General features: G+C 42.0%; 1 protein-coding gene across 1 annotated transcript in view; it reads left to right on the top strand.

The window, feature by feature from the left end:
* Positions 1-690: 690 nt before the first annotated feature.
* SH3BP5 (SH3 domain binding protein 5) overlaps positions 691-23,754 on the top strand; it is a 51,674-nt gene continuing 28,610 nt past the window's right edge. The window contains exons 1-3 of the mRNA XM_084209915.1: positions 691-1,035; positions 3,193-3,255; positions 13,364-13,492. Of these exons, the coding sequence (XP_084066041.1) occupies positions 955-1,035; positions 3,193-3,255; positions 13,364-13,492 (273 nt within the window). The 5' untranslated portion in view covers positions 691-954. The remainder of the gene's footprint in view (positions 1,036-3,192; positions 3,256-13,363; positions 13,493-23,754) is intronic.

Below are 23,754 nucleotides of genomic sequence, written 5' to 3'. Positions count from 1 at the left end.
CTTATTTTACCTCCTCCTTATTTTTATCTTCTAAAGAGATATGAGATTCTTTTTCACCTTCAGTCTCACAAAGGATGCTCCTTTCTTCACCATATCTAAACTTTCAATTTTTTTGCTATCATTTGAGGATTTTTCAAACAAAAGAAAAAAAAACCAGGTTAAATTAATGGCAATACTTTAAAGGTGGAAATATATTCCTCATCTGTTCAAAATTACTTGTTATCCACCCCTGCGATTAGGGAGACACTAATCCGAAGTGCTCTGCTAGACCTGGGCCATGCATGTACATATTTCTTGTTCAAAGTTCCTTTTTACTGACAACAAAAGGATGAGTCTTCAGTATGTCTTTTTCTACTGCATGCAGTAGGTACAATAGTTGCCTGCTTAGCTGCCACACAATAGAAATCTGGGTTTCATTTGAATTTTCAAGGTTGTTGAAAGCGCCTTTAGTATTTTTCTCTTCTCCCTTTCCCCCTTTTTAATGTTTTTTTTTTTTCTCTTCATGGGCATGTCAGTCTTCAGCAGAGCTTGAAAAAGAGGAAAGAAGAAGCGGGGGGGGGGGGGGGGGGGGGAATAAATTAAAAAAGCCAGCAAGGTATCCTTAGCGTTTCCCTGCACCTGGAACTACTCATCCCGCTTTCACGCAGCGCCCTTGCGGGCGGGACCCAGGAATCAGCAGGCCAGAAAAACGGGGCGTGAGGGAGCGTTAAAAGAAAAAATAAGGGAAAAAAAAAAGAAAAAGCAAAGGGGAGAGAAAGGAAACCCCGAAATTGGGCGCTGCTTTCCCCGCTGCGCTGCGAAGGCACAAAGGGACGGGGGCGCTGTGGGGAGGGAGGGGTTCCCCGGAGGCGGGGTCGGGCCGGGCCGGGCCGGGAGCGGCGGCGGCGGCGGCGGCCGCGGGAGGCGCCGGCGGCGGCAGCGGCGGAGGCTGAGGCTGAGGGAGCGGGAGCCGCCATGGAGCCGGGGGGCCGGCGGGGCCGTCCCGCCGAGGAACCAGCGCGGCCCGAGGACGAGGAGGTGGACCCCCGCATCCAGGTGAGGGCCTGCCGGCCGGGCGAGGGGCGGCTGCCTTTCCTTAAGTTCGTTTTAATGCGCGTGTTATGGCTCTATGTAGTAATGTAATGTAATGTATGTAGTAATGGTCGCCTTTTATTTCATTGCTTTTGCTGCGTATGTGCATACATACGTACATATATATGTATATACACACATGTATACGTACACACATATGTGTGTGTATATATATATTTATTTTTTCTTTTTTTCCCCGGCGCAGCCCCGGGTGTCTGGGCGCCCGCCGGGAGCGGGGAAGCGCCCCCGGAGCGCCCCAGCCCTTTGTTACCCCGGGCATCGCTCCGCGCCCGGCTCTCTCGGGCGTCCCTCCTCCTCCTCCTCCTCCTGCTGCTGCTGCTGCTGCTGCTGAAATCCCCCCCTCCCCTTTTTAGTTTTGACCATGACAGCGTGACCTTGTTCGTGGAGCGGGGCTGGTGCTTAGAAATTCATAAAACGTAGGTTTTAAAATTATATTTCATTATTTTTATCATTTTTTTTTCTTGTAAAAAGGAGCTTTAGTGGAATATGGGGCTTCCTCTCAGTGAATGCCTCCTGCAATGCTTTTTATTCTTGCATGGTTTCTAAACAAAGCTTCTCTCCCCAAAATCGTGTCTCGACCAATAGCACAGTACAAACTTGAAGCACGCTGTGGTCCCCGAAATGAAATGTATTTTTAGGTCTCTGCAGATTTATGGCTTTTGCCTCCAGCATTGCTGGTACTGTTTGTCATGAATGAATATAACACGTGTGTGCATTGCTGAGAGGATCCTTGGCGTAGGTCCCTGCTCGCTGTAATTGCCATTCTTTTCTCCATCATGAGCATTTTGTTTTCCAGGGCTGTGCAGAGCCATTGCAAAATTCTCAAAACATGGTTACACAGAGCGAGGCCCTCAGCCAAAAGCTAACCTGGTACTGCCCTGATTTTAAGAGGCTGAGCTTGGTTGGTGTCTATTGATCTAATTTTGGCCTTAGGTTCTTCAGCTTGCTGCACGTTTCCACGTATACGATTTGTGAATTGTTGGCAAAACAATTGTTTTTGTTCAGTTTTCTGTTTGGTTTGAAAAACAGGCTGCTGTGTCTGCTTCCGTGAGAGCCATGAGGTTTTGAGCCTTACAGTAAGAGACAACTAGATAATTTTTTGGATGAGTGTTTGTTTCAGACATGGATACATGGATACCCAAATAGGTGTTTTCCAAGTCTTCGGAGTAGGAAACGAAATCTGACTGCTGAGGATAAGAGAGCTAAACTGTTGTAATGAATTCCTTTCTGGTTGTAACCAGAGTCATTCTTGTAGTCCAGTGGGAAACTGCTCCAGTGACAATCAATTTACAGCGTTCGGTTTGTACAGCTAAACATTTCCAGGCGTGTTCTGTTACACGGGTTGACAGTTAAATAACGTTTAAATTGGAGAACATTCCTGTTAAAAATCTTATAATCGTGTTGCCCAGATAAAGAAAGCTATCAGATCTCCTCCTAAGGGTTGCTTTTTGAGGTAAGAAAGTCGGTAAGAATGAGCTTTATTTTTATAGTAACTTCATTCATGCCAACACCACTTCTACTACATATTTATTCAAGGGATTTAACACCTTTGTTCCTGCTTTTAAGGGATCAAAATGTTGGCAGGAAGGCAAATTAGGTAAACATAATTGTATGTCCCGTGGACCGGTTGGGTTAAGAAATGGTTTGCCAAAATCCAATATAAAATCCGTCTCGTGCAGCAAGATGTGTTTCTTATCAGTTCTGTCCTTTCACTGTGTGTCTCCTGCGATAGTACAAACTTTGCTAATCTTCTGGGTGGGTGTGTCTGTCTTCCCAGTACCTTGCTGATATTGACTATATTGATTAATGAGACAGAGCTTACTGTACCTCGTGTTTATTTGTAATAGTGAAGAAGTAGCCAGAATAGGAAATGTGTTGCCTTAACATAAAACTATAGAGCTTCTCTGATTATTTTTTCTTATAAGTAGCAAAGTAGAAGGCCAGTGGCGAAGTTATTCTGGACATCTCAAGGTTTCCTCTTTTCACTAAATTCCTTAGCCACAGCCTTTGTGAGCTTTCAGTGGGGTTGCTGAATGAGCCTTCTCAGACATGTTTTTTCCCGTAATTTCTTACTATGCATCTGACTTTCTTTCCTTCTAGGGGGAGCTAGAAAAACTGAATCAATCTACAGATGATATCAATCGCAGAGAGACGGAGCTGGAGGTACAGAATTTATCCTTGCATTTTCCTTTTGTGCACGTTGGATTTTGTGAACGAAAGGACAGTGTTTTTGAGTGGGTTGCCTCCTTAATTTGTGCATCCTGAATGGTAATTTTGCAGCAAGAGTCTGGTGATGATGTTTTTAAAGGTATGAATTAACCTAACAGCTGAAAAGAAAGGGAAAAGGTAGAGGTATGCTGCAGTGTAGAAACCCTGTGTGGAGAACCTCACACACAACCACTGCCAGAACTTATTTTTAGGTTTTGACACTAAGCTTAGACAAGTTTTATTTTTACAAGTCACTGTTTTGTGTTTGTTGATTATAGACAGGGAAAGTTATTTGGTTAAGAGGTTTCTGCCATACAGCTGTCTGCCAGGATCTTCTCTTTGGTGGCTGTTTGGGGTTTTTTTAGATTGTTATCTTTGCCTTTTTTGTCATCACTTCCTGAGCAAGGAAGGTGATGAAGGAAAGTTGGAATAAAAGACTTCCTGCTTATACAGAGAGGTTTTCAGGGATACTTAAAAATCTAATAGCAGGTTCTGAAGAAATTGTTTCTAAATCCCCAAATTTGAACTTCGTCTACTTGGTAGTTATTCTGGAAGGATCAGCATTATTGATCTAATTGTGAAGCAAAACAAACTATCTTATCTCTGTGTGTCTGAATTTTCTTTTCTTTGCAAAAAAAAGAAGGTAAACACAATGAAAGTATAGGATAAATATGCTGTTAAAGAAAAACTGGCATAAAATATGACTTTACATCCTAAATAATTTTGATATCATTACAAAGTCTTGAATACTGTATTAAAACATTCTGAGATTGCAGTGAGGAACATACGGACATACTATAAAAGTACATCTGTAGATTTCTGTCTGTACCTTCAAAATATCAAAGTATGGTTTGTTTGTTTTTAAATTTTTTTCCTCTTGTGTGTCTCTTCATGAGATGGATAGCTCAAGCATGGGGTGGTTCTTGGTAGAATTTTAAAATACTGGAATATCCACTGAAAGCACTAAACAGAAAATGGGGTTATGATATTTGTGCGAGCCTTGTCTTGTAGCTTTTTTCTTATCCCCACTTGTTTGCATATTCTGTCATGTAGATCATGAATTTATTGGTTAATAAACTTAGTTAAATGGGGAAATATTTGCTGTGCATAATGAAACAGTATTTTTGCTGTGAGAACTGTTCAGTGGCACTAGCATGATTTAAATTTTATGAGTGAACTTTAAAAATCAGTATTCTAGTCTGCACCAGTAGCAATTAAATGGACTTCAGGAATCTTTATATAGATATATTGAAAAAATTATTGTATGTATCTTTTCAGTCTCCTTATTTCATGCTGAGATACTGAAATTGAAAGATGGTGTTATGGATAGTTGCCTGGATTTCATTAATTTTGTCATAACCTTGCACTGAGGACATATTATGAAGCAGATGGAATAGTAATAATAATGCAAAGGCATCCTCATGAAATAAATCCCAGTGACTTTAAGATGGGATTTTGCTGCTTGATTAAAATCATTCATGTGATCAAGTGTTTGTCGAGCCTGCAGATTTGTAGCTGCTGTGTGTGTGTGTGGCACGTGCTGAGCTGTAGAGGCTGAAAGGCTCCTGGAAATATAACTGTGAATAAAAGGGCAGAATTTCCACATTAGCTTGGTCTTACATTGTTGCTTACTCAGCCTGGTAAATACCAGGTGTTAGATAGGTAGAAAATCATATCATCATTCTCTGCACTTTGCCATTAAGTGTTTACTGCAGATCTGTCTGTAGTACTTACTGTAAGCAGTTTTGGATGGAATTTAGGTGAAATACCACCAAGAGGATGCTTTCTTGAATGTTTCCTCTTCTATTTTCATCCAGAAATCTTATTAGTGGATGGATGCCAGTTTGTGGTATCATGCAACTGCAGAATTTTCGATCTGTAAAGATTTTCATTACATTTGATCTGCCTAAATATTGAGGACAAATGCAGTTGGATGATGTAAGCAAGACTTAATTTATATGCAGGTTGATAAATGCATTTTAAATGGACTTAAAACCTTTCTAGGGGAAAGGAATAAAAAATCCCACAACACCCAACACTTGTGGTTAGCAGAAAATCTCTGCATTCATACTCTGCACAAGAAAAGAAAGATTTGCCAAGCTGCCTTATAGGAAAGTTTGGAAGGAGGAGTTTGGAACTGAGATCATTCTGCTTCAAAGGCTTCCAAAATCCATGAATGCTGTTGAAAATGTGGGCTTCTGGGAGAGCCATGCTGAGTTTCCCTTTGAAGATTTGCACTTTTGGCTCTCTTTAGCTGCTTTGGGTCCCTCTTGCTACCCCTTCCTAGTTTGCAGTGTTCCTGTTATATTTCATTGGAAGAAAGATGTGTGTGGGTGTTTTTTAACCAGACAATGGAGTTATATTTATCCTGTTTTACTAGTATTTATGTACTATTTTCTTCGTCTTTTCAATATCTTTGATGGGAGCATAGATGTATCATTACATTATTTAGAGCACAGGCTGCTGACTACCAGCTTCCTGTAATGTTACTTTGTGGTCCATTGATTCCCACTGTTGATTTTTTTTCCCAGAATAATCTGGAAAAGCAATGGGAGTGTTTGAGGAGAAGGTATATTTTTTTGAAGGAAGTTCAGAAAAAGACACCCATGTTTTTGTGACTTGATGTACTCTCTGATAAGCAGGAAGGGTAACCTTGTGGCATCTGAGTTCTGCAAGACTGTTCTGGACTTCCTGTATGTAGCTTTGTGTGAGTTGCTCTAAGTGAGAATGCTGGCTGTCTCCAGTTCCCATTAACTGGAAAAAAAAAAGCTGTTAAATCCTTCTAAACCCATTCTTCTGTTCTTGCTGTGCCTCAGGTCTGCATATGCAGAAGGGAGGTAGTAATAATGTGTTATCCAGTGGAAAATGTTATGGGGCTGAATTCAGTAGAGGCTTTTAGGATTTTGAGACTGCACTGGCCTGGTGTAGCCACAGGAATGTCCTTGTTTGAGCAATGTAGGAAATACTGGTGTCTACTGCTTACAGAGGTGATAAAATGGGGAATTCTGTTTTAAATTGACCAGCCTGCCACTTCTTTAAGTTCTGCACTGAAACTGCCATGTGATCTGTTTTTAAGTTGAACAGCCTGGGTTTTTTAATCTTTTAAAATAAGTGCTGCACCCATACCTCCTGTGAGAGCAGTGGATATACATGCATGGCATGACTTGAACAGATATGTTGAAGTTGGATGCATATATTCTTTTCCTTGGAAGAATTACTCTTTTTTTTGCTCTTTTGACCTATCCTTTTAAACCCTGAAGAAATATCCTGACCTGCTGACACTCACTGCTTGTTCAGGAGTTGCAGAGCTGCTGAAGGGCACCGAGTGGCTCGTAGTTCTATGTTGGCGTTAATGTATTGCCTGTTAATGAATCTTTGATTAGACTTGATTTAAAATCCATAATGCTGCTCATCCTAAGTGCAACACTAAGCATTACTGACACAGCAGAAGGGTGATAAGGGTTCTCTGAGGGATTTAACACTTGGCTTCGCTAATGTCCCTGTTTATGTTTGAAGTGTCTGCGAAGGGCTGGGGGAAACGTCTTGCAGGGGAGATATAAGTGTGTTTTGGCCAAATGCAAGAGGTTTTTTCCTGTTTATTGGAAGTACATCTCCATCTGAACTCTCATCAGGAGCTGTGAATGTCCTTAACAAATGTGCGGGATTTGTCTGTCCAGCCGGGTCACACAGGGCTTGGACTGGCTCTGAAAGTACAACTCAGCTGTAACAAATTAACCCGGGGACCCTCTGGCAGCATTGCGGGGAGGGGAAATGCAGCACATACCATTAAAGTTACCACTGGAATCCCAGCAATCCCAAATGTGGTTTTTGTTAGAGAGAGATTTTTGTGTTGCTGGAGCTACGAGCTTGCCAATGTTTGTTCATGAAAGACAGTGCACAGGAAAACTGGAGCTGAACAGTGCTGCTTTCAGCCATGCTCCTTATCAGAGGGCCTGGCTGGGATCCTTCTTGTGTGCTTGCCTAGATCCTCTCGTCCTGATCTGCAAGACCTTCTGTTACTTTTAGTCCTGGATTTATCATAAAGGTCACCCTGGGTTCTTGTTGGATATAAGGGAAGGGGTTTATTAGCTGTGGTGCTCTTTCACTGGTGAGCCTTGTCAGCATTTGAGCCCCTCTCAGAAGGGGAAGGACTTTTTGTCATGGTTTAACCCCAGCTGGCTGCTAAGCATGACACAGCCCCTTGCTCCCTCCCTGCTGGTGGGATGGGAGGGAGAACTAGAAGAGTAGAAGTGAGAAAACCCATGGGTTGAGATAAAGGCAGTTAAGTAAAGCAAAAGCTGCACAGAAGAGCAAAGCAAAACAAAGAATTAATTCTCTGCTTCCCATTGGCAGGCAGATATTCACCAGTTATTTAGAATTGCTTCTTACTTCTTCACTAAAATACTTGGTTTTAGGAAAAAAATTTGAGCTGTTGACCCTGTCACACATAAAAAACATTTAAGTAGATTTTAAAGAAAAATCTTCCATCTTTCAGGTTTTAGAAAAATGTCCTCTCAGTGTCTGGAATCTCATTCTGAGCATGCTTGAGGAAACGTCTATCTGTGGAAACATCTGCCACCTTATCAGTATCCCTGTGCAGCATTTTCCAGTGTCCGCAAAAGAATGCGAAGATAAGGACAAAGCAGCTCACTGGCTGGTGTTCCTGCTGGCTTTTGGAGGAGGATGTACATGTGTGATGCATTTGTCCAGCACTATCAGGGCAAATCTTTCCACATTTCTTTATGATCTACTTGCTTCCATAGGAAATGGCTCCTGTGTGTGAATTCCTTGTTGTTTTGCCTTCTGCTTTCATCCAAGGATGAGTAAGGGAAGGCTTCTTCCTCTGCTGTGGCTCTGGAAAGATTTTGTCAACCAAGTGAGTCAAAGGGCTTTACTTGATTCATGTTCTTGACGTAAAGATGGGCTTCCAGCCTGAGAGAGGAGGGGTTAGGTGGAGAAATCTTGCTTTGGAAGGAGCACCCAGTACCTTCCCATGCCTGCTTTCTTCTCTCTTCTTCTAAGGGAATTAGAAACATTTGTAGTAAAAGGTAGTCTCAATTTGTAACTGTCTGCAAGCAGGATGTTAGAGCAGCTTTCAGGTACTGATTTTTAAATTGTTGTTGAATGGCAAATTAGTAGGTGCCTAAAAAAAAAACCACAAATGGAAGGCTTTTCTTGTCCCTTAAAAATTGAGATATTACTTTTCCCCTTCTTTGCATTTTGTTTTTAAGATTTGGTTGCCAGTCTGGCTTACTTGAACTGCTCAGGTACCAAAGAGACATTTAAAGTGTACATTAACTGGTTTGATGCTTGAAGGTAGATTTCTGAGCACACCTTGTGCATCTGTTGGGTGTGGATGTATGATACTGATGCTGGTTTAGCTTGAAGATGAGCTTTTGCAGCTGGTGGGTCTTTGTAGCAGAGAAGATGGGTATGGATCCTGTCAGCCTCTTGGAAATAGATGAAGCCTCTCTCAGCCAGCAATTCCATTTCCATGCACCTCCCATGCTTGCCAGAGGTTCTGCACACCAGACTGGCAGAACGGTCACGAGACAACCTTTGTAAATGAAATTTAGATGTGCTTGGTACTCAGATGATTCAGACATGGTTGTGATATGTAAAGCTCATTTTAAAAATAGAATTGTTTGAAAATACATGTTTCATTTGATGGACAGAAATAGTTATTTGCTTGTCATCTGGCATCTAACACCAGCTCATCACCATCACTCATGAGTGGGGAAAACAAGCATGCTTTTTTCCTCTGACAGGTGCAGTATAGGTTGAAAATTGTATTTTAGTTTTTCATTTTTTTCCCCCACATTTGAAAATGGATCTTCAAAATGCTGCTGTAAGGATGGATGACCTGTCCTTAAGTGTGGTCTCTCTTTCTGGTGCAGTATCAAAAAGCTGCCCAGCAGCAAGTCCCTGGAAACAAAGTCTGCTTTTAATAATGAACTATTGCAGCAAAACCATAAATGGGGTAGAGGTCTGGCATGCTCCTTAAGACACTGCTAGTGAAATCTCTTTTGAAAGAAAAGTGCTAAGGATTTCCAGAAAGAAAGCTGATGAGTGTGAAGCTCTTGCAGCCATAGAACAAGATGTTGAAATGTAAACTGCAGCTATCCATGTGCTACACTAAGTGCTCTGCCTGCTAGAGTGTGTGTATGACAAACACCTAGCTAGTGAGAGTCTACTTGTTCAGGCTGTAATTTGAGTAAGAAACCACTCCTGCTTTTTTTTTTTTTTTTTTTTTTTTTTTACCTTGCGACACACATTGAGGATAAATGCCTTAATCGGCTTTTGTCCAGCTTGGACAAGGTTTATCATCATCTCATTTGAGCAAATAGCAGGGGAAAAAACCATTAAAAGCTGACTGGCTAGCATTTTCAATGTCACCTTTCTATTTCTAAAATCAGAAGCAAGGTGTTCTTAAGAGTGATCACAGAAGATTAGGAGTGAGTAGAGGGGAAAACACTTTAAAAATGTCAGGGTGTTTGAGATGAGTCATGTCAGTTGCATTGCTTCTGTTAGAGGCTGTGTATATGTTCAGTGCAGTAACGAGAAAAACAAAATGTGTTTTTAAAAAACAAACAAAAAAAACCCCACCAAAACATAAAAACTGACCCAGAAATGGTGAGTGTGACTCACATGCTACCTAAGGCTGCAGTTATCAATGAATAGCATTTCTGCTGGAATGAGTTATTTTTCAAGAAATTGAAATACAGAAACTAGAGATTGAGGACAGTGCTAAAAAATTTCTATGGTATATGCTGCACTGTCTTGGTTTTGCTCACGACAGCAAGTTGCAGGAATTGATGTATTTTCTTTTCTCTGTTATCCATGTGTGCTAGATAAAGGTCTAAATGAAGCAAGAGTTTGGCAGTTAAGTAGTAACACTTGTATGGAGGGGCAAGTCACACCAGAGGATTTGATAAGTAGCCTGAAAAATGTTGTGGTTGTCTTTCTAACATGGATGTAGGACTTACCCTCTGCTGGGGACCACAGATGAGCTGCAGTGGTGGGCTGTTCTGAGCCTCTAAGTTTTTGCTGTGAGTGTCTTACAGAAAACACCGTTGGGAGGATTTATAGCTTTGAACCACTTCACATGTGGGTCAGAGTGTCTGTCTGACAGTAACATGGGAAGCCAGACATAAAAACTAGTGAATTAAATAAATTCCTAAGTTGCTGCCTTGAGCATAGGCCCATTCATTTCCATGAGCAGCAGATGTGCTTCTCGTGTCCCATAAGGAGTAAGTTCCCCAAGCCCAGTCCTACTGGCCGGTGCAATTGCCTTGGTGCTTCTGACCTCTCCATTTTCACATGAAGTGTAAAATAGCTGCTGCACCTGTAGTTCTTACTCAGACTTCCCCAGGATTACCTGCCAGGGGAGTTTTGTGCTGTCCCAAGGGTGATGTCTTTTGCAGGTGCTCTGCCAGCACACGGTGGGCCCCATGCCCTGGACCCAGGAGCGTGGCTGAGTGTTTGCAGGAGGGAGCTGTGACCCTGCTCTCAGGAGGGGCTGCCATGGCTCCCAGGTCAGAGTCATGGCCAGGAGAGCTGGGTCAGTTTGGTTGAGGAGGCTGGGTGGTGGGAAGGCCCTGGGTTCCCACAGGATCACACACAGAGTGAGGGATGGTTTGCTTTTGTAGTGTAGTTAGCGCTGGTGGAGAGTTAAAGTGGTGTGTGTGGGGCTGCAGAGGGCACGGGTTTGGCATCCCACCTCAGAGACCTCAGCATCCTGCTGCTGGGTCTGAAGGGGAGGGCTGGAAACCTTTGGTGGGGGACTAATTCCAGCAGAGAATTGAGCATCTGCTTGTTCTGTCATGCAGAAGGTGTTGGAGCCTGCAGGCTTGTGTTCCTGGCAGTCAGGAGCCCAAATGCGACTTAAGTTGTGATGGATGATACAAAGTTCCGGGGCGTTTTGGTTTTCATTATTGTTCTTTGCTGCAAGAACGAGGATGGTCAGACCTAAATTAAGCCTTAAAAGAAGACCCAGTCATCTTTGGAGGAAAATGATAATCTGGAATTTCACACTGGTGTGTTCTTCAGCTGAAGCTTCCTATTCTGTGTAACCAACTACTTTGTGGAGGGGAGTTTGTTCACGGGCAAATGTCTGCTTCACCATTTGTTAGACCTGTGCTTCAGGCACCAGTTAGAGGAGCACCTGGAGTTCAGTAATTTGTATATGCTTCAGAGTTAAAGGGAGATGGATGGGTACAGAAGTTGCTGTTAATTTGACTGCTTTGTTCTTAGTGTCCTTTGTTTTCTTTTGTTTTGTTTTTTTTTAAACTCCAAGTGGGGACTAGTCCTCTTTTTTCTATGGGATAAGGCTGTATATAATTATTACGTGAGTAAATTTGGGGTAGGTCTCCAAGCACAGATTTGTAGTGATGATTTCTTTGTTCCAAGTGACCTTACAAACATGGGAACTGAACTTTTGGATGAATCACTGCATAGGGATTTTTTAACTTAAACTATTTGCTTTGCCTAACTAATATCCTTAAATGCAGCTTTCACAAAGAGAGTGAAAAGAAATCTTCTGGCTCATTCATTTAGAAATGAGCTTTTAATTATGTTCCTACACCTGCAAAGAATTTTTCTCTTTGTTAAATATACTTCAGTACTTATTATTTTCCTTGCAATATAGTCATCATGCTTGGAGTCTTTTTTCAGTTACTTATGAAACTCATTTTGAGTAGTGAACCATGTATGGTCCAGTAATTGAATTGGAAATATTCAAATTCTTCTCACTGAGAAAATCATTGACTCAATAAATATTGTTTAAATGATACATTTCATGCTTTCACTGAGAAATGAGATTATTGACTGGATTTGAGTTAATGATGTAATAAGTTAATGTCCATTTAATTCTCCATTTTTGACCTTGTTACCCATTTGAATAATTCCATAGAATAAATTGGAGTACCTTGAGAATCCTAATCTATTTAGCCTGAACTAAGATAATACTGATGCTGGTTCAGGTTTTATATAACACTTAAAAAGGAAGCAAAAAAGCTTTTACAGAAGTATGTTGCTTTTTCTGCAAAAACTGATGTATTGTTGCATTTTTTTTTTCACTTCTGAGAGCATAGTGGCAGCTTGCAATGTATTTTAAATCTTCCAGTGAATAAGCAGTTTTGCATTCTAGAAATCGTCAACAATAATGACAAAACCCTCCTGAATTAGGGCACTTCTTGAAGCCAGCTGCTTCCTGATTATCAAAATGTCACTCCAGCAGTCTGCATAAATGTTGCACTCTAATTAGAGTTACAAGCCTTATTGAGAGCTCACATGGCCCTTCCTCTTCACCTCCTTAAATCCTGGGCCAGGTCCCAGCCTGAATTTGCATCAGTCTGCAATAATTTCATATATTTAGAGTCTGTGGTGGATTCTGAGATTGAAATCAGAATCACTTTGCTTACATGTGTGGAAATTTCAGTGGAGCAGAGAAAATATTTTAATTGCTTTAGCTAATCATGTAAGGGGTGCAACTCATCCTGTTTAGAAGTAGCTGGGTTTTTTAAATATAGAAAATATTAACAGTGAAGTGGGATCTTAGGTGCCCTTCTCCATTGATAGAAACCATAGCTGAAGATATGGGCTTTCTGTGCCGATTCCACCTGATTTGCCAGCCTGCTGTGGGGGTTTGCCTGCCTGCTGGCACCATTCTAGCTTTATGTATGTGAGATGTCCTTGCCATTGAAGTCCCTCTCAGAGCTTGTTACACTGCTGTTTGCCTCCTCACTGAGTGAGTAATTTACAAACAATTCCTCTCTGAGAAACCCTGCCAGAGGTAACATCTAGAACAGGCTGTTGTAGGCTTTATATAAAAGCTGTCACTGGAAGACAAAGATTTGGTGTCCAGGATGCCGGGTTTAGGATTTGGCTCTGGGTTCCAGGGTTCCTCTGCTGAAAAATTTTGCCTGAATCCAAATGCTGTGTTGCATGTGTCAGCTCCTGTGTGAATCTAGAGGAACCTGAAGGTAGGAACAAACAGGTAGAAATAATTTTTAAAGCTCTAATTTGCCTTTGTCCTTTCTTTCCTTCCTGCAATGTTTTGAAGGATGCACGCCAGAAGTTCCGCTCTGTGCTGGTCGAGGCAACAGTAAAACTGGATGAGCTGGTCAAGAAGATTGGAAAAGCTGTAGAAGACTCTAAACCTTACTGGGAAGCTCGGAGGGTGGCCAGGCAGGTAAGAACTTTCTGCCTTATAAGCTTGTGGGCACACACTGATGGTGTTGCTTTCCTGCTATTAATAACATCCTAAGCACATGCACTTGGCTGACACTGGGCTGTCTTCAGCTGCATGTCAGCCATGGGAATCGATGGCAAAATGGATTTCTTCACAGCCACAGCTGCACATGCTCTTCAAACCCAGAACAGCTACAGCAGACACAATAGCAAAAGACTAGCTCTCTTCTCTCATTATAAATGGCCTTTCAGAGCTGTCTCCTATCAGTAGTTGTACTTACTTGAAAATACAGTGTAGACTTTGTGTATGTGGCTTTTCTTCTTAAAGCAAAATGCTCAGCAGCTAAATGGCTGCAGCTGGAAGCTGCAGGGAAAAAGGCTGGAGTGGGGCAGGGTTTGGTGCTGATTGGGCTGTGCTGAAGTAGGAATGTGCTAAATGTGTCTCTAAAGTGTTTTGGTTTGGTGTCAAACTGAGCTCGGCTTTCTCTGTCATCAGGGCCTTACTTCGCATGCCCCAACTACTGCTTGATTACTGATAGGCACGTGGAGCTCAGGGAGGGATGAGGTGTGGAGGGAAGAGTGTGACCTGCTGGATGAAGAGAAAACCAGAAAGCTTGTGACATGTCAGGCAGCATCTCATTTTAAGGAAAAAGCTGCTGAGAGTTGAGTGGTGGAGTGCTTCTTCTGGGTGTTTGTGGTGATGGGGCTTGCTGGTTGGGTGAGGCTTTTTGTTTTTTTTCCCCAAGGGAAGCATGTTCCTGGTTGCTATTTCAGTTTTCTCTTGAGGCAGGAAGAGTCAGGAAGAAGTACCTAGAGCTGCTACTTCTGTGCTTGGCTGGAAGGATGTGTGGGGTGGCATCCGTGGCGGGGTAGCTGGGATGTGATTGTGTTCAAGGGGAGAGTGAGAGATGGGTGGCATGTGTGAAATACGTGAAAACTGCAGAAGGATTTTGTTCATAAAAGTAGGTAGAGGGATGAGAAAAGTAGAGTAGGTGTGTGCCAGGAGGCAGAGAGTAAACTCTCAGGGTAAGAGAAGGGGAGGGATGAGAATGTGTCCTCAGAACAGCACACAGGAAAGGGAGGAATGAACAGGCTTCATTCCCTTGAAAGTTGGTGAAGCAGGGACTGGGTTGATGGGATGTGGCATACAAGGTAATATGTGACTATGTTGATGCTTTAAATTGCATAGCATTGTTTTGGAGGCGTTGTCTCAGGGGATGAGGTTAGGGGGTGTTAGGCTTAATCCTGCAGACTGGAAGCAGTGTGGCAAAGAGGTAAACTCTGCCCTGCTTGCTATGCTTTGAAGTATCTGCCTCTGATCTGTAAGTGCTCTGAAACCCTGCTCTTGAGGACTATGTTGTAGCTAGAGATAAACCAGTGGTGAGCTACAAAAGTTAGTAATTGTGTAAACTAATATGTGCAATTTGGAAAAACACTCCCTGCGACCCTGCCTGGAGCATGATCTTATACTTCTGTGACTATAAATAGCTGGGTAAGGCACAGCATGCATAGGACTTCAAGAGTTACACTTGGAAGAGTTAATGGTAGAAGCACACACTTTGCAGTACAAAAAAAAACCCCAAAAACATCAAAAGATCAATTGACTTTGAGGTTTGTAACATCACAAACTCACAGCAGTGAACTTTGCCCTCTGTCCTGAAGCTGGCAACAATTTATGTTCTGGAAATGGAATTTTGTATTGTTATGTCTCTGCTACCCCTGAAATCTCTTCAGTCATTCTGGTTCAAAGGTACTTTGTAAGACCACTAAGAAACCCAAGCTCCTGAAGGTCCTTAAATCAGTAGAATCACTGCTCCAGCAGTAGGCTTATTAGAGGGAACAGTATTTTTTTTTTCCCAATCCATTCTGTCACTAGCTAGATTTAAATGTTAGTTATTCCAGATCTGTTTATTTGCTGCACATTCGTCTTTTAATTCCTTGATAGTATTTTATTTTAAAGCAGGGGTTGTCCTTCTAACCACTCATTTCCCTTTTTTTCATTTTGTTTAATGGGTCTAGTCATGGAACAGAATTCCCACTTTGTATCTGCTCAGCAGACAGAGATAGAAGATGGTCTCTGGTTTCCCTTTTGCCCTTTGTCTAATAGCATGTTAAAATAGAAAATGGGAGAGCCAAGAGGAATGCAAGCATTGAATGACGGTGAATCTGTCTGGAAGCTGGGAAACTGGAACAGATTGATGCCAGTCATCAGTAAAGCATATGCCTAAAGAGTTTTTCTAGTTTTAATTTAATCTAGAAAAGCTCCACATAACTGGGAGCAAATCCACTATGATGAAGTATGGAGAAGGGGTGATTAGGTAGGGAAATATGAAACTGGAGGAATGTACCAGAGTATTAACGTGGTTAGGTGCCAGTTTGCATTTCTCTTTCTACTTCGATTTGCAAAACTGTAGAGAAATCATGGGAAGAGCTTGTTATTATTTTTTTTTTATTTAAATTAATAATAACATCTGGAAGATGAAGGATTGTCTTCCTCCTCCTCCTTTCTTTACACTTATTTTAGAGCCATTAGGCTGCCTCCAGAAATACAGGAACAAGGTTCTTGAGGGCTGAAAGAGCTTTAATTAAACAATAAGGGAAAAATGAGTGACTCTACTGGTAAGAGAAAGGGAAGTGTGAATTCCTGTTTGTTGTTCTCACTAAGGGGAAGTAAAACTATGACCTTGTAAATTTTAGGCCTTTTGGAAATACAGAATTGCATAATTAATGATTCTTAGTTTGGCAGAAATGCAGGAGTTGCCCAGAATTACTTGGGTTTAAGATGTCAGCTGCAGGGTAAGTTACCTAATGCAAGCTGTAGTAAGTCACATTGAGGAGTTTGCTTTCACTTGGCACCAGCATGAGTCTCTTTTGGAAATACATGTTTCATCTATTAAGATAAAACCCATTAAAAAAGTTGTGAGGGCAGTGATGTGGGGTCACCAAAACCAGGTCACCAACTGAAGTATAACACTGGAGAAGCTTTAGGATCTTGAGCCCTTTTGTCTACTCACCCTTATCCCCATCTTGTGCAATCCTGTGTTGTCAGAAGATTGGGCATTCAAAACAAATTAACTCTCCTATGCAAAGGTCCTGTAGGATCTTGTTTGTGGAATGTTTGCCAAGAGAGCCATGGCTTGGTCTGTCTCTGGGTGAAACTTTGCTTCACCAGAATCATTGGTCCCTTAGTGTTAGGTTCTGAGTACTTTGCCCTCTGAAATGGTGGCACAGGGAGTCAGGATGCTGTCTCTTGGTACCAAAGCAGTAAAATTTGGCTTTTGCCGAGACTCAGGTGAGATCTAGCTCATATTCTTGTTCAAGGAGATTTCATGTAACTTCTGCCAAGACAACTGTTGTGATTCCTCATTTAGAACAGCAGTGGGCCTTTTGTGTTGGAGACAAAACCTTACTGTTTTGGAGCTTTTCAATCCAAATTTGTGTTTAATCAAATTTTGAAGCACTTGTGCTCTGAGAACATTTTTTGTTTGGCATATTGTAATTTCATGTTGTTTTTTAACTTAAGCAGTAGTGCCCACGTTCAGTGGAAGAACCTTGGTATGTGGAGGATTGTGCATGTACACAAGCAATGCCCACATTGCAGCAATATGAAATTCCTGTAATCCAGAAGATGGCCGAGGTTCTAAGTGTTCAGAAAACCAAACTTCCCATGTTTGTTTGGTTGGGTGGTGGTTTATTCTTTTTTCTTTTCTTTTTTTTTTTTTTTTTCCCCACTAGTAGCTGCTTTCCTAGTTGTCTAGTCAAAGAATGAGACTTTTCTTGCCCAAAGCTAATGGGGAAGAAGGGTGAAGTTGCCAGGAAACATTTATAATGTAAACAGAAGTCCTGAGCCTCTGAGGTAAGGAGTGTCTCAAGGCACTGTTGACTTAACATTTTGCAGGGCTGGGGCTGGAAAGTGACTACGCAATGGTGTTCACAGTAGTGCCTGAGTAAGTGGCAGGGCTGGGAAGTGTGCTACCTCCCTGGTGACAGGATGCTGTGCAAAAGCAAGTGTGGTCTGATGCATAAATCACTGGGCTGGCAGGAGCTGATTTTGTGCTGCTGCATGGCACAGATGAATGACTTCATCTCTCTCTCAGTTCCCATGTAAAATGAAGCTGTCAAGCTGCTGTGAAGCTGAGTTCATTAAGGGAAGTAAAAGCACTTTGGGGTCACTGGGTGAGAGATGGCATTAAAACACTGCTGTCCATACATCAGCACTTGTGAACCCATAGACAAATTGAACAGGAGATGTGCCTTTCTGCTTTGCTTCTGCTGGAAAAATCATCTGATAAATGTGTATTCCCACCCCCACAAATAAAACAATCCATGTATTTTTAGTGACCCTAACCTGACTAAAAGCCCTTGGAGTATTGCTTTTAATTGAGTTTCAGCATTGTTTTGGTTTGTTTTTCGTTCTTTTTTGTTGGTTGGTTTTTGTTTGGTGGTGGGCTGGTTTGGTTTGGTTTTGTGGCAGTGTGAGGGGTTACATTTTATTGGCTCAGATTGGGAGTGAGGGTGCTTTGCTCAACTTTAGTTCTGAACCTATTTGGGAGAGACATGATTTCCCTTTGTGATATTCCCTTTACTCTCTGCTCCCCTACCTCATTTAGCTTTTACAAAAAAAGTGTCAGAAAACTTGCTTCAGGCAAAAATAAGTGAAAGATCCATGCTGGGTCATACCTGTGTATCTCAGTAAAGGACCCACCTGTACCACGTGTTCATACAGCAGTATGTTGGAGCCTATGCATGTTCTGCTTCCTCTTGGGTCAGTCTTCCTAGGTTTTACAACTAATTCTTTTTTTCATGTTGTTGGCATACTTAAGCAGCACTCTTATCTGAAAAGGATTGGAAAAACCTGCTGGAATGAGTATTTACAGTGATTCTTCTCCACTGATGTCCAGGCATACCCAAGAGGAAGTGCAGTTGATAGACAAGTAGGGACAGCTGTCCCATCCTGTTCCCTGCAACTTTTTATGTTGTAGAACTCCTTTCTCTCACCTCACTAATAATCTTTTACTCATGTAGTGTTTTATAACTGGATTGCCACATCTGTGTGAAGAAATCAGCTGAGAGAATAAAGACTTATTTTAGGTGAGCTTTCAGATATTCAGATCCTGCACCTCCATTCTGCTTGTCTTCACAAAACATAGGGGAGTTTCCCAGTTACCACTGGGAAATTATTTCCTCTCTCAAATGTGAGTTTTGATGTGATTCAATGAATTTTTTATTCAAAGTGAATCAGGATGAAAAGCAGCTGCTGTAATCTTGCAGAACAGGAATGGAAGAGGAACTGAGCTGCTTGGTGGTGAAGGTGGGAGGGGTGTAAGCAGATAAGAGCACACCTACCTAGACTCTTCCTTAGCAGATGAGGCAGATACCCTTCTTTGTAGAGATCAAGCCAGTAAATGAACAAAACTTTCTGCAGTGACCATTGCATCTCAGCTTCTAAGTATTCAGCTTGAGATGTCTGAAATTAGTGTGGCAAGTATGAAAAGTTGCAGATGGTAACTTCCTTAGCTCAGGAAACAAAAGCTTTTTAAATTCTTGTAACTTGGAGGTTCAAAACTGCTGAACATCCTTAAAAGATTAATTAGGAATTGGAAACTGTGGTCTTGCCAGTGTCAATTCCCACAGCACCCAAGTTTTGTATCCAAATTCTCTCAGTAGAGTGAGAGCTAATGGGATCACAGCACCAGCTGGCTCTGCTGGGATAAGGAGGGCAGCATTGAGTGTGGATGGCAGCTCCTGGGTCCAGTTCCAACAGTGGTAGATATCCAGGTCTTTCCCTCTGGTTCCTAGACTCTAAATGTCTTATCCATCAGTATATTGACTTCCCATGTCATAAGGAATCTCCTTCTCCATCCTACTTTTAGGAGCTGAAGTCCTGATGCTCATGATTAGGACAATAAGGAGTTAAGACTGATTTGTCTAATCTGGTAAGCTTATCTTGGCAAAAAAAAAAAAAAAAGGTGGAGGGAGAAGGAACTTGAGAAGCAAAAATTAAATGTCAGCAGAACTGTGACAGACTTGCATTCCTGTTTGGCGACTTGCCATGGAGCTAGTAAAAAGCAAAATTATTGGCACAGTTACAGTGAAGCAACCAGCTGACCTTTCCTGGCTTGAGGAGTGTTTCTGGTTAACTGTTCATAAACCAAATAACTATCCAAAATGTGGATTCACATTTTGAAAGGAAGGAATAGAGAAACTTGAAAATCAACTTTGACAGACCTTCTGCAAATTCTTCCAACTGTTTAAGGAAAAAAACAAACGTCCAGAGCACTTGACTGCTTTCTGTGGCTATAGTGCGGTACTGTTATTGTTAAGTAATCACACAATCGTGAAATGGTTTGGGTTAGAAGGGACTTTAGATCAACAAGTTTCAGCCCACCTGCCATGGCCATAAGTGCCACTCCCTAGACTGGCTTGCTCAATGCCCCAGCCATCCTGTCCTTGAGCACTTCCAGGGATGGGGCATCCACAACTGCTCTGGGCAACCTGTTACAGTGCCTCAGTACTCTGAGTAAATAATTTCTTCCTAACATGTAATCTAAATCTCTCCCCTTTTAGTTTAAAACTGCTCCCCTTGTCCGATCACTAGGACATTTTATTTTTTTGCATTTTGTATTATTTGTGTTTTGGATGGCTGTTGCTGCTCTGGCCCTTTGCAATAAGCAGCCTAGGCTGGCAGTGTAGGTTGTGTTGTTTGTGCCCTGCCTGTGCTGTTTGCCCTTTGAACTGAAGATGCTGTGTTGCAGCTGCCCTGGTGGCTCTCGGGGAGCTGCTTGGCACTGGGAGATGGGAGGGAATGATGCCTGGATTGGGAAGGTGGGGTGAATGGTGTGAGAAGCAGCTCACTCCCTGGGTCTGTAAATCAGTCACATGGAAATGGCTGTGATTTTAGATTACTTGGTGGAGAGGCAGGGGAGCAGCTCCCTTCCTGAACTGGGGCTTTGTGGTTGAGGATCTTGTGTGTGTGATGGAGGCTGATGCGATGGCCTTGGCTGGTGCTGCGGCGGGCACGGGAGGGAGGCAGGCAGGCACAAGCCTTGCCTGGGAACAGAGGACTGGTGTGCTCTGAAGGGAAAAGAGACATAGAACCTGCTGTGTGAGCAGTCAGGAACCTCAGTGCTGTGAAGAAATGGTAAGAGAAGGAAACGTAGGTGATCTGTGTAAAGAGTGCCTGAAAGAATGAAGCATCGAGGCTGTGTGTTGTACCTGTTTGCCTGTGAAGTTCTGCGTGTCCTTTTTACCTTTCTGCTCCCTATGGGCCTGCTCTAGGTCTGAACCCCTTCTTCCCACCAATGTTTTTGGTTTTTTTATTACAAAACACATCATTAAATCCTGGGGAAACCATGTCGATGTGACGTCAGTCCTGTGGTGCAATGTGGAGTTCCCAATGTGGAGTTCCCAATGTGCTGTGATCCCAAAGGGCATTCTCACTATAATAATCTCCTTTCCCACACAAAGCATGGCTGAAGAGGGCATAAGCCAAGCAAGGGAATCTGTAACTTTATTATTGAGGGTAAGGAGTCACTTCCTGGACTTATACCAGGGAACCCACTGAATTTTGTAGACTTTTTCTAAAGCAGAATGTACTTTGGATTCAGTCAAGCAAATGTTTTGCCATGCTCAAAGTTTGATGGAGTGTCTCCTGTCGTGTTTCCACAGTTGGGATCTGAAACCCTGTGAGCAGCGTGTGGGGAGTCACTATCCTGCCATCAGTGCTCAGTGTCTCACTGCTGCTGCACAGAGCTTGTGCTTGGTGTGCTCTGTTTGTTCCCCCTGAATGCTTAGAACTTGAAAACTGTATTTTAAGTCTTTAATCGTGGTTCTGTTGCATTTTCCTACAGGCCAAAGTAGCAACAAAGCCTAGGAAGCAGGGAACTCACGGTCACTTACCTGGGTCAACAAGCTAGGTTTTGCCCAGCTGATTTATTAACATTATTTATTTAAAGCCTGACAATATGGCTTTTGTGTTCTGCTCTGTCACCTGGTTGAAGAGTGTCATATTGGTGTGTGTCAAACTGGGTGTCCTTAAATTGTCGAGAGGATGATAGATGTTGCCTGGTCAGCTTGGGAAAGTTATGCCAAAGATCTGATCTTTGGAGGAAAGCTCCTTAATGTGTTTGTCTTCCCATCAGCCTTACTAATAGGACAGTAGGTCAGTGTGGCTCGCAGGTTTTTGATCTCTTAATCTGTCCCATGTTTGGGAGCACTGACAGCTGCTACTTCTCAGATGAATGGAAAAAAAATCCTTACCTGATTCAAATTTAGTGCTCTGTTGCTTTTATTTCCTGCAGAGGAGGTGGCATCTGTAACATTATCATCTGCAAGTACAATGTTCCTGGCACATCTGGATAGTTAACCACTTGCTTGTTGAAATACTTGTGTCAGTCAGTTCTGTGTGTGCATGTCCCTCTCTAAGAGTTAGATCACCTGTATCTCCCTGAGCCTCTGTGCCTCAGTGTATGGGTCTAGTTATTCTGGTTGGTATTCATACACCCTGCATTTCTGGTTTGTGTGAGCACTGTCCTGATGAAGGATGGCTGTATAAGCTACTGATACAAAAACTGTTTTCTTACATTTTCTTACAAGTTTACATGATGGAGCCCTCCAAGGCACATTTGCTGATGTGCCTTGGAGGGCTCCATCATGTAAATTTGTTGACTGTGCTCTGTAAATAAGAGGTTCTTCCCTCTTCTGCTTTTCTTTGCAAAAGTAGAAGGAAATACTATTTAATCTGTTTTGAAGAATTTATCTAGGAGAGATGAAAAACGTTACTCTCTTTTGGTGTCTCTTTCTCCAACCCTACAAAGCCTCCATCAGTTCTCAGCCATAGTGGATGGCAGTAGTTCAAAGCCAGATGGCTCTTCAACCTCCTCTCCATTAATTGTTGGGAATCAAATGACCTAATTATTTTTCCTGCTTTCAAGAATGTTGTTTTTTTTTTTTTTTTTTTCTGTTGTGAAATACTTAAAGTATTGTGCAAGTAGGTCTGAAGTAATGGAATACTGGGTTAAGTTGGTGTGGAAATACTCTCAGTTCTTTGGAGTAACGAGAAGAAGGCTGGTGCAAAAACATTTGGGGTTTTTTGATATATGTCAGCTGATTTAGGCAGAAAGAAGTGATATAGGTGGTCTGGCTATTATGTTTAGCCACAGATACAATAACAGATGCTGGAACTGGCAGGAATGTATAAGCAGCTCTCAAAGAGTGCTGGAATGTGAAAATAGAACAGAATCCCTTTTTTCCTCTGCTGTTGTATGAAGATTTGAGTGACATCATTTTGCATCCTCTTCAGTTTGGAAAAACCTGAGGGATTAGGTTATGCATTCCTTTGTGTGACTGTAGCACTTCCAAAGCTATTGCCAGAACACTGATCTACAGGAAAAAAAAAAAAACACAAAACAATTTATAGGAAAGGTTGCTTTGCTTTGTTGTCTGTCACCGTTTTCTCCCCTAATTTTTTTTTTTTTTGGTCTGGCCTCTAGTAAAGTCTATTTCAAGAGACTGTAAACCACAGACAGGATAATCTGTTAAAAATAGTAGTTGGCATTTGAGCCTGGGTGGCTTGAGGTCGGGGTGATATCCTGTCTACCTGTTTTGTGTGATAATTGCTCAGGGATGATTGCTGAAGGCAGCACAAGTCTTGCAACTTCTGGGAATTTTTTCAGCCAACCAAGTGTTTCTTGTGTACAGTGTCTGAATAGGTGGGAGTTTATTTTGGAGTGATAAATGCTCATGCTGAGGTCTGCTGCTGAAACAGATGTGATATGGATGTTGGTTACTGCCTTCTGGATGTGTTTCGGTATGACTTCAAGTAAAACAGTAAAGATTTTGGAGCTTTTGTCTGTTCTTGCTGAAAAAGATTATCTGAGGACTAATTTCTGTATTAGGAAATTAGCATGTGGGAATGGCTCTGCACTGACTTAGTTTCTGTAAGAATTACATCTCAATTGCAGCAAACAAAAAGTTGTATTGTTCAACAAGAAATTTTGCTGCCAGGATGTGGGAGAAATGTTCACCTCTTTAGCTGTGTCTGCTTCTGGTGGTTATTTGTTTTTTGCTTTGTTGGTCTCGTTTGGTTTGTCTTCGTAGGTTCTTTTAATTTGGTAAAGTGTGCTAATGGCTTGTTCTCAAAAGAGGATTTTATTGCTGTAGAGTGGAACTGACATATTCCCTATTCCTGTTGCTACATAGACTATTTCCTTCGAGGAATGGATTTAGCCCTTCATTAGTCCAGGATACCGCCTGCAACTTTTT

Source organism: Fringilla coelebs (genome assembly GCF_963513975.1).
Source record: "Fringilla coelebs genome assembly, chromosome: 1".
Lineage (NCBI taxonomy): Eukaryota > Metazoa > Chordata > Aves > Passeriformes > Fringillidae > Fringilla > Fringilla coelebs.
Note: the sequence above shows the minus strand (reverse complement) of the source record. Positions and strands in the feature narration are given on the sequence as shown.